Source organism: Anoplolepis gracilipes, chromosome 12, assembly GCF_047496725.1.
Source record: "Anoplolepis gracilipes chromosome 12, ASM4749672v1, whole genome shotgun sequence".
NCBI lineage: Eukaryota > Metazoa > Arthropoda > Insecta > Hymenoptera > Formicidae > Anoplolepis > Anoplolepis gracilipes.
Genome location: NC_132981.1, coordinates 2,786,157 through 2,797,971, shown reverse-complemented (window position 1 = coordinate 2,797,971; position 11,815 = coordinate 2,786,157). Strand labels below are relative to the sequence as shown.

The following is an 11,815-nucleotide window of genomic DNA, read 5'->3' as shown; positions in this document are numbered from 1 at the left end:
TCTCGAAAGAGAGAAAATTCAATTGTATGTCTAAAAGTCGTCTAATAAATCTATTCGTTTAAATTGCATCTTACGTATTAAGAAAGAAGGAAGAAAATACGTATCCGTGTATAGTCTTTTACGATGTTTGTATAAACAGTTTTCGAACTTCTTGCGAGTGTATTTCTTTTGGCTACCCAATGTCCGACTCCGCGACATGATAGAACTTTATTTTCATATGATAAAATTTCGCAACGCCAGATGAAAACCCTATATATATCGGGAACTGACATGTGCTCTGACATTAAGCTGTTGCATCAATGACACGTATTAGCGGTGGGTTTTCACGAATTGCGATGAGCAATCAATTTAAAAGGAGTAGAAATAATATACGAATAGTTGATAAAGGTTGTATGTATGTATGTACAATATATACGTTCGGGGTGCATAGTAATGCACCCTGATCAATAATAAATGAACGGTACTTCCGGTCAGTTCACCGGTGGTTACGCTCGATGATTACGCGACCCTTAACATGCGAGGATGACGTTGTGCAAAATATGGAACAAGGAAATGGCTTATGAATTTTCTCTATATAGACGGATAATGTGGTTACTTGGTGCGTGGCCGTTGGATAGTGACAGAAATTTTGCAAAGTTTCGTGCCCTGTTTTTCATAATTACACAGGTAAATTTAACAGTTTGACAATTTACATATATAATTGTTTAAAATTATTTCTTCATGATTAACTATAAGAGAATGTATAAATAGAACATATAATAAATTAGAGAATAAATAATAAATTATCACGTTTCAAATCGTAAAGAAAACTGTCTGTGATTTAGTATTACATATATTTTCTTAAGGGTAGTCGCAGCAATCAGGAAGAAATTTTTTTTCAACTTTTTTTTCTACTGTCACAAACAAATACATAAACATAGTTTTACGCACCAATCGATAACGCTATATAATACATATTGAGGATATTAGTTTCTTCGATAAACATGATTTTTAAATAATTTATTGAATTAAATTTGTATATATTTTTTTTAACAATAAGTTTTGAATTTTAATTATTATTTTTTTAATTATAATTAATTACGTATTAAATATAACAATCTCATATATTTTTATATAATTTTATATGTGAAATATTTAATAATTTACATAACTAAAAAATTGTAATTAAATTAAATTAAATTTATATAAAAAGAAAACTACAATAGATAATATACATAAAAATTGATTAAAATATTTTATTATCGATCAGTTTGTGTTAACAGTTTTATATCTTGTTTGTAAGATTGACACTCAATATTTTGTAGATATTACATTTAAATTCTTTTCTCTAGGATTAAAATATAATAAATAAAAGTCACATATTTGTCGGCAGACTATTATGGTGATCTATATATGTATTACTAACATGCACAAGAAAGACGTCATGCTGAGTGTTATTGTCGACCAATTAGTGCTAGTGGCATGCGGTACTTTGACCATCATTAAAATAACGCTGATACGACTGCATCGCGATGATTTGTTGAAGAACCTTTGCAACGCAGCAAACAATTGGACGTGCATCGCAAGCCAGAAACATCGACAGATCATGCTTCGCAACACTAACCTGGGCAGATTAGTCTTCTTCTTTCAGATGGGTTCCTCGTACGTTGTCATCGTACCGTTGATAGTCGGGCCGCTTTTATCGTTTGCGACGTCGTCTTCTTTACAGAATGTCACCAGATCCGAGGAACAGGTGCAGTTGCCGTACGAAACTACCTGTCCCTCCAACGTGCCGCTCGTTTGCTACGGGATGTACATTCTCCAGTCTGTTCAGCTGATCGGCACAGCCACGGGAAACGTTGGCAGCGACGTTTTTTTCTTCGGCATTTGTATGCATCTCTGCGGTCAATTGGAGATACTCAGCCTGGAATTATTACGATTTCACAACGGAAAAGAAAATCGTTATTGGAACAGAAAGAAAATGATTGCATTGATCGAGAGACATTGTTTGCTTTTGAATCTGGCCAAAGACATCGTATATGCACTCGATGTTATCTTGGTAGCTCAATTAATTCTCCATGCTTTACTCATATGTTTAATAGGTACAATATTTTAAATAAATTATATATCTGTTTGCATCTATAGCAAATATTATACTTTATTGTATTGTATTTTATTTCTACAATCAATTGCTCGGATAAAATCAATTCAATTATTACAGATGTATGTAAAATATTTTTCAGGATTGCAGATTATCGTGTCTTTGGCGATACATGATTTTTTTCTTGTTGGGAGAGGTATAATGTCTTTCAATATTTTAATGATACAACTATTCTTATACAGTTATATGGGGGAAGCTTTGTCGTCGAAAACCCAAGCGATCTCTCAAGCAGTTTACTTGAACGATTGGTACGATTTACCTACAAAAATTGTGCGAGACTTATATTTTATAATAGCTCGTGCCAATGTGCCTGTTCGCATAAAGGCGGGTAAATTCTATAATATAGATTTCAATAGTTTCAAAAATGTTTTAAAAGCGTCGGCTTCTTATTTTTCAGTGCTGCAAATTATGGTTTCACAATAATTGTTAAAAATATAAATATATATTATATTTGAGGTTCAAATAAAATACATTTATTTTTTGTTTTTGGCTCCTCTACATTATATTAATCCCCCCCCCCCCCACTTTTTGATTTTAAATATTTTGTTAAATTATTCTAAGCTGTTACGTTTGTTGTCAATTGTTCCAAAGTATTAATTCTCCAAACAAAGAATTTAAAAAGATAGCAAAAAATAATATAAAGCGTCCAAATAGTATTCCTACAGCTATAATCTATAGCTATAGTTGAAAGCTGTCATTATTATTATTTAAACACCAAATTACATATTTAAACTAAGAAGGAAATGATAACAACCTGGAACAACTTTCAGTTTCGCCGAAATGAACGTAGTGTTTAAAAGTTATATATAATTTATAGAAATTCTATTGTTCATAACTTTTTACTTTGTTATTAATATATATATATATATATATATATATTTATTTATTTATATATATAATAATATGTTATTAATATATAGTGTGTCCGGTAATTCGAAAAAAACCTTTCATATAGAGCGAATCAAACTGAACAAAATAATTTTTCATCGTTTTGCGATAATTTTTGCAATAATTACTGAGAAATTAATTAAAAAAGATCGACTAATTCGCATGAGTATTTTTTATAAGAGGCTTTTTTACGAATTACCAGACACTTTGTATAATAAATAAATAAATATATATGTATATAAAATGTTATATTAATATAATAAAATTATTGATTACAATACATATACAAATATTTATACGTGCACAAATAACAATTTATTATAAAATGCAATTATGCAGACAAAAATTATAAAAACATTTATAAAAAATATATAACAATTAGATAAATAAAATGAAAATAAGAATAAAAATAAGTGAAATTATATTAAAGTATAATAAATTAATTTATAAATTTTGAAATTATATTAAAATATGTTAAAAATAATAAAATATATTGTTATATCCGCGAGGACGAGTTTCGATATTTATCGAAGTACGCGCGACGCAACAGATACTCGCGGACTCCATGGAATAAAAGGAACGCTTGTATAATAATACGAGAATTTTAATAACGAACACAACAATAACAGAATTCACAAGTACAGATATTATATGCGATTAATAATTAAATATCGCGAAGCTGTCAAAACGCGTCCGCACAGCTTGACAGTTCACTTAGATCTCGAATGTCCGCTGTTGACAAATTGACATTCGCGCTGTCAAACTTTGCCGCAACGAGCGGTATGACATCGCGGCACGGAAACACCAAGCAGAGACGTAACAATATTAAATATATTAAAATAATATAACATAATTATCTGCTACACGATAATACATATTGTCTATATAGTTAAAATAATAAATGTCAATACTGTTTTATATCAGTGCATTTTTATTTTATAAGCATAATAAAACGCGTCATATTTTAATATTAGATTGCATATTTATGGCCAAATAAAATATCTAAAGATTAATTTTATTGACTTCGATAATTACATGCCCGCAAGTCCATGATCGTTTCAACGTACTCATTCAACGATATATTTACTTAGTAAGAATGGCCAGAGAATTTGTCGAAACGATTAGTTTTGTTTTGTTGATCCATTTATTTCTTATCAGTATATTTCTATGTATAATAGATGCATATTATTAGTCACTTTTATATCCATTCGCAAAATATGTAAATTACGTATATTTATAAAAAAAGATTTTTATTCAGCAAATAAACATTCTTTTCAGGATTTCAGTTTCTGAAAGCGTTTAAAATAAGAAATACTACGGTGACATTTAATATGATAAAATCTAATAATACAAATAATCTAATGATCAATAAAATTAAATTATAATTATAATTATGTACAATATGTCTGTGCCAAATGAATCATTTTCACGCAATGTCAAAAATACACATTTGAAGTTATATTATTATTATTATTGCATTATAGTGAGAAGAAAAAACTTGTCAATATACAAAATTATTTACCTATAATGCAATCCTCTCTCAGTACGCCTTTGAGGACCACTAACTTCAAACATTTCGCTCAGTAAAAAAAAAAAAGTTGCTCGGTGGACGGGTAGCAACTTAGCAAATTGTGTTATATAAATTTTTACTCAACGACAATTTTACGTAAAAGCGCAGTTATTTTAATGATAATGCCTTAAGATTCTAGAGATACGTAAACCGAGAAGGATATATACAAGCAAATTTTATGTTGAATAAATAATGAATTGCGATATCTGTCATTGTCGATGTAATGACCTGTTATTGGCATCAGTTACAGTCATCTTTCGACAATGGCAAGTGAAAGATGGAACAACGACATTGCATACGCAATGAACTTTTACAAATTGCTTGCTTGGCCCATTGGGGTCTGGCCGCTTCAAGTCTATAACTATTTTTCTCTTTTCCGCAGTATATTGAGCATCTGTTGCATGGTATGCATCTTTTGAATGTGAATACGATAATCGTTGATGCGCGATCGTTCGAAGACAACTTAGAATATTTTCTGATCTCGCAAAGCTTTAGAAAAAATTTCAGTGTATTGTAATAGTAGCATTCAAATATACAAACTTTTTTTTCTTGGCAACGTATATAGAGTGAAACGCTTTGCCAGCAGTAATAACAGTGGATAAGATATACAATATAATCGAAACATGATCGTGAGTCATTGAAACATATCTTAGAAAAACTTTTTCTTTGTGTAAATTTTATAAATCATTTATTATGTTTATTTCTTAATCGGAATGAAAGATAAATATTTTTTTTTTCTTCAAGAAGTATTAGATGGTAAATATTACCTGTATTAAAATATATCTATCGATCTTGATATTAATATTAATGTATACTGTCGAAGTCTTAACTCTGAATAACTTGTAAAATATTTTTATATATTTCTTTCAAACATCTATATATAGGTTTGTGTATTTCTTCTAATATAAATATATATAATGTAATATAAATACAATAATAATTTATATTAATTATCAAATAATTTGAATCTTTCATTATTAATCTTTAGATCTTGATTTGTCAATTTTGATAAGTGTTTATTTGTAAATACTTTTTTAATAAACAGTAGGAAATAACTAAAATTTTTTACTTAATTATTTTACTTAAAGTCATAATTTGGACAATTTATTCAGATCAAAATCATTTAAAAATGTTACATTAAAATAAACATGATATTATGTGATATACACATATATATCTATATACATGTACTACACTACTTACATCATAGTTCTACCATTTATAATTAAATATTTAAACATATAATTATAATTAATGCTTTACATTTATAAAAAAAATAAATACAACATTATTTTTATATTTTATATATAATTTTATATTTTTTACGAAACAGTGAAATAATCTTAAAAGTCGACTGACAAAAGATGTTTATTTTATTCTTATGAAATATTATACAAGGGTCAGGTTACCGTTGACATATTGGAAAAATCTAGATCGGATATTAAGGATGGATAGTTGTTTTCCAGAGAAATTAAGACTCACGTAATCAACAATCATGAGATACTAATTTCATTAGATGTTACATCTTTATTTACTAATATTCCGAAGGATCCCGTTTTTAAAGCAATAGAGAGACGATGGACTGACATTGCCAAAAATACGAAGATGAATATGGCAAAATTTTTGCATGCTGCTGAAATAATATTAGACTCAACGAGTTTTTGTTTTGAAGGTCGATTCTATGAGCAAATTTTTAGCAGCCTTATGGGGTCTCCCTTATCCCTAATATTAGCTGATTTAGTCATGGATGACCTCGAGACACATTGTTTGAACTCGTTGAATCTCTCAATTTCCGTTTACTATAGATATGTCGACGACATTTTCGCGATTGTACCACGTGACAGTGTTGACAGCATAATTTCAATATTTAATAGTTACCACAGTAGACTACAATTCACTCATGAGATTGAAAATAATAACAGCATTAATTTTTTGGACACATCAGTTAATCGTATTGGCAATGTATTATTGACTAATTGGTATAGAAAATCCACTTTTTCGGGTAGATATATTAATTTTCTCTCCAATCATCCTATCAAATATAAAACAAATACCATCTTTAATTTGGTTGATCGGGCTATTTTACTTTCTGACAAACAATATCATGCGAGCAACATTAAAATTGTTAAGGATATATTGATAAATAATTGTTTTCCACCACAATTCATTAACAATTACGTAAATAAAAGATTGGGAATTCTTAACGGCCGCAAGCTACCAGAGACATCGGATCGCAATTCGAACAATATTGATGTCAAATCCTTTGTCTCAATTCCATATATTAAATATCTAAGAGAAAATTTAAGTCGCGAACTAAAAAAATCCGGTCTTAATATTGTATACAAAATAACGAAAAAATTAGATGCGTGTAATAAAATAAAGCTCGGTAAAGACAAACTTAATAACACCGAAAAAACAGAGGTTGCCTACAAGATTGATTGCAATAATTGCAACGCCTCTTACATTGGTCAAACTAAACGACATTTGGGAGTGCGTGTAAAAGAACATAACAATAACATAAAAAAAACATGTTAGTAACCATAGAAGCGAATTCGAACATAACTTTGATTGGAAAAAGGCAAAAATTTTACATGTAGAGAAACATTTGACAAAGAGGAGAGAGATCGCTGAAATGTTTTACATTAAAATGACAGACAACACAATTAACCTTCAAAAAGATACAGAAAACCTCAATCCTATCTATGACACAATAATCAAGTTAGTATGATCCCTCTCTTTCTCCGGTGAACATCTCATAAGAGATGTCGACTTTAAAACACGTATTAAGTTTCTTGCGTAGCAATCACAGTTTCTATTTATAAGGAATTATTGATGTAGTGATTAATCATGAACGAAACATATAATTTGATTGACACACAATTGTTTTCATCTTAGGTAATTAGTTTGTTTTTTGTTCAACGTTTCATAAGCCGGACGTATATTGCTTTTTAATCTGACAACTTTCGATTTTTTAGAACTTGAACATCTGAAGAAAACCCAAACCAAGGGTCGAAACGTCATGTATAACATTTCATAAGAATGAAATAAACATCTTTTGCCAGTCAGGTCGACTTTCAAGATTATTTCACTGTTTTTTAAAAAAAAAAACCACTGGCGACTAGCAACATTTATAATTTTATATGTAATTTTTATGTATAAACATTTTCTTTGTATTTAATTCTACAGATAAAAAAACAGATAGATAAATAGATAAATATAAAAAGAGAGAAAGAAAGATAGAGAGAAAAAGAAATTAGCATGTATATAAATATATATTATATTTGTAAAAATCTGTCAAACTAAATTCAAAATATATTATTTGCAAATACAAAATATTATACACGAGATAACATATTAACAGATCATAATGATGATTATACCGTCTATTGAGGTGTACATGGGCTGCACTAACGCGAAGCAAAAGGTGGACTACCTCATGTTGATCTGTTGTGGAACGATTGGTACATTAAAAATAATATGGTTCCGTCTTTATGCAAATAACTTGACTAATAATTACAACTCTGCTCTGCACGATTATTTGACGATCGAAAATAAGAAAGAGAGGGCCATCATGCGAAAACACGCTTTTGTAGGGAGGATTATTTTTCGTCCTCTAATGTATTTCGGTTACGCTAGTTGTGTAATGTTTGCACTGCCTCTTATATTTAAGGACAAAAAAAATCAAAACGTAACGAACGAGGACATCATAGAATATCCAATTCCATCAAGATGCACTTTAGAGTATTTTCATACTCCAACCAGCATGTACAGTTTTCTTATTATTTTCGAAATTGTTGCAATGCTAATAACAACTACTGCTAATACCGGTAATATCTGTTTCTTGATGTATTTTTTACGTATCTTTAATTTTTAAATAAAATTTGATGAACTGTGAAAATTTTAAATGTAAAGTTATATTATTTTTTGTACATTAATTTCTTCTACTAGCTATTAATGCGACATATTTTATCAATTTTTATTCACTAGAGACAACTTTATTAAAACGCGCAAGTTTGTATAATTTTACACGGTCAACTGTCTTATTAAGACCGATATGTAAAAGGCTAATTAGCTTTCTCTCGCTAATAGAATAAATAAAAAATTCTGTTTTTAATTAAATAATTAAAAATGATGTTAAAAAAACAACTTAATTAAGTAATTGGAAATGATGTTAAATAATTGCACTGTAAAAACAGTCTGAATGCTTGCTCAAGAAAGCTTACTGTAAAATTTCGCGTCTTATGCGTTGTTTATTATAATAAAATTATTTATTATTATTTTTATTATAATTTAATTTACTATTGTAATTATTCTTATTGTATAAGATTATTTATTATAATATCCATAAAAATATTTACATACCCACAGATATTTATTATAAAATATACATTATGCAAAATAAAAATTATAAAAAATATATTAATAATAATAAGATAAATAATTAGATAAATAAAAATAAAAGTAAGAATTAAAGTAAAATTATATTAAAATAAAAGCAATATAATATAATTATCTATTACATGATAATAGATATTATCTAGTTACATTAATCAACACCGTTTTATATATCAAGGTATTTTTATTTTATAAAGGTAATGATGCGTTATTTCTCAATATTACATTGCATGTTTGTGGCCAAGTAAAAATTTTAAGAACTCAATTTATAAATTTTGATGTCAAACATCCGCAAGTCTCTGATCGTTTCAATGCACTTATTCAACGACATATTTACTTGATAAGAATGGCCAGACAACTCGCCGATATGATTAGTTTTGTTTTATTGGTCGAGTTATTTCTTTTCAGCATACTTCTATGTATAATGGGTAAATATTACGTTACTTATAATCATTTTGTGAAACATGTAAATTACATATATTATATATATGTATATATAAAGAGTTACATTCAACAAATATTTTTTTCAGGATATCAGTTTATGTCAGCGTTGACAGTAAGAGATACCGCTATGATGACACATAGTCTAATAATGCATAATGCTTATTTGACGCAAGTAACAATGTATTGCTGTATCGGAAATTATCTGAAAACCCAAATGGAAGATATAGCGTATTCTATTTATCAAAGTTTCTGGTATGAATTTTCTACCAAAATGATAAAGAATTTAATTTTTATTTTTATGCAAACAGATTCTCCAGTCGCCCTTCAAGCTGGGAATTTTATTACGGTAAATCTGTCAACTTTAGTCAGCCTTTTGAAAACCTCTTTTTCATACCTGTCTGTACTTCGTATAGCGCTTGAAGCGTAAAATTTAATATGTAATTTACAAATAAACTTTACAAATTGTAAATTATTAGTAAAGTAATAGAAGGAATAAATAATTTACTAAAATGTCATATCAATAAAATTGTTAAATTATAATTTCTATTTAGTATTTCTAATAGTTTATTTGTGCCAACTTAATTTTAATTTTATTTAATGTAAAAAAAATATATATATATATATATGTATATATTTAAAATTATTAATATTAATTTTATTATCATTATTATTATTATTATTATTGCATTAGTGAGGAGAAAAAATTTTCTAATGTGCAAAATTATTTATCTATAATGCATTATCCTTTTTCACAACAGTATGTCAGCTTTGATAATCAGAATTTTAAACATTTCGCTCAGTAAAAAAAAAAAAAAAAAGTTGCTCGGTAGACGGGTAGCAACTTAGCACAAATTGTATTATATAAATTTTTACTCAACGACAATTTTACGTAAAAGCGCAGTTATTTTAATCGTAATACCTTAAGAGTATATAGAGGCAGACTGATAAGCATGTCTACACGCATACCTATTTCACGTTGAATAAAAAATGAATGGAAGTACCTGCATTAGTCGAGCAGATGTAGCGAGCGGATCATTGGTTATTGACATCAGTTACATTCGTTATTTCGACGATGGCAAGTGAATGATGGAAGAACGATATCGCTTACGCAATGACCTTTTACAAATTGGTCTCTTGGCCCATTGACGTATGGCCGCTGCCATACGTCAAAGTCTATAACTTTTTTTCGATCTTACGCTGTATCTTAAGCGCCTCTTTCGTGATATGCACCTTTTGAATGTGAAATGATGATCATTGACGAGCGATCGTTCGAAGACAACGTAGGACATTTTCTACGTTGATCTTGCAACGCTCTAGAGAAACTTTCGGTATTTGATAATAGTATTAAATATACAAACTTCTTATTCTTGACAACGTATATAGAGTGAAACGCTCTGCCAGCAGTAATAACAGTGGATAAGTCAGTATAATCGAACACGATCGTAAGTCATTGAAAAATATCTAAAAAGAATTTTCTTCTTGGGTTTTATAATTCTCACTTATGTTTAATTTTTTTAATCAGAATATTTAAGTATAACACATTCTCTCTGTTGAAAAATTATTATATGGTAAATATTAACTGTAATAAAATAAGTTTATAGATTTTGATCTTTATCAAGGTTTTAACATGAAGAGTTTTTAAAAATTAAATATTAAATAGCTAAAAAATTTTTCAATCTATATTAAGGTCTGTGTATTTGCTAATTATGTGTATATGTGCATTTGTGCGTGTATGCTTAATGTAAAAATAGTAAAATATTTGTACAAATTATGTCAAATATATAATTTGACTTTTTTATTGTCAATCTTTCGTTCAGACTTTGGTTTGCAAACTTTAAGAACTTTAATCATTTATTTGTTAATAAAGTAATAGACGACATCTAAAATCTTTTATGATTATGATTTTGATAATATATGTCAAGATCAAAATTACCTACAAATGTTATACTAAATTAAACATGCTATTATATATATAATGGGTGATCATTTAAATTGTGTTGAAAGTAAATAGTTATTTGCAACAAGAACAAATTGAAATTATAAATTACATAATAAAATTATAAATTGATGTTACAGTATTAAATAAATAAATTAATGGTATAGATTACTTCTCAAATATTTGTGACTAGTTACAGTGTATCTTATATACAATATATGTTAATATATTGTATAAATGACCAGGAAACTTGCCGAAGTTATTAGTTTTTATTTTATTAGTATAGAGTTCTTTTTTATTAGCATGAGTGTATGCATAATGGGTGAATATTTAATTATTTATATATATATATATATATATATATATATATAATACTATTTTGCAAAATATGAATTAATCTAAATTAAGTTACGTAAGAGAATATGTTAAAGAGGCAAATATT

The 11,815-nt window shown here is 27.9% G+C and overlaps 1 protein-coding gene across 1 annotated transcript; it reads left to right on the top strand.

Moving 5' to 3' along the window:
• The first annotated feature begins 51 nt into the window (after nt 1-51).
• On the top strand, nt 52-9,924 carry LOC140672033 (uncharacterized). Its single transcript, XM_072903826.1, has 8 exons — nt 52-666; nt 1,373-2,081; nt 2,223-2,551; nt 3,061-3,068; nt 4,843-5,002; nt 7,960-8,425; nt 9,191-9,421; nt 9,524-9,924. Exons 1-8 carry the CDS (start codon nt 523-525, stop codon nt 9,862-9,864), a joined length of 2,388 nt encoding a protein of 795 aa, XP_072759927.1. The 5' UTR covers nt 52-522; the 3' UTR covers nt 9,865-9,924.
• The last annotated feature ends 1,891 nt before the right edge of the window (nt 9,925-11,815 follow it).

Excerpts from the sequence above, each read along its gene's own strand:
- LOC140672033 (XM_072903826.1), top strand. The coding sequence starts at position 523 with ATGACGTTGTGCAAAATATGGAACAAGGAAATGGCTTATGAATTTTCT. Across the intron at positions 667-1,372 it reads TGTTTTTCATAATTACACAG|ACTATTATGGTGATCTATAT; the intron begins GTAAATTTAACA and ends ATTTGTCGGCAG. Across the intron at positions 5,003-7,959 it reads TATTGAGCATCTGTTGCATG|ATCATAATGATGATTATACC; the intron begins GTATGCATCTTT and ends ACATATTAACAG.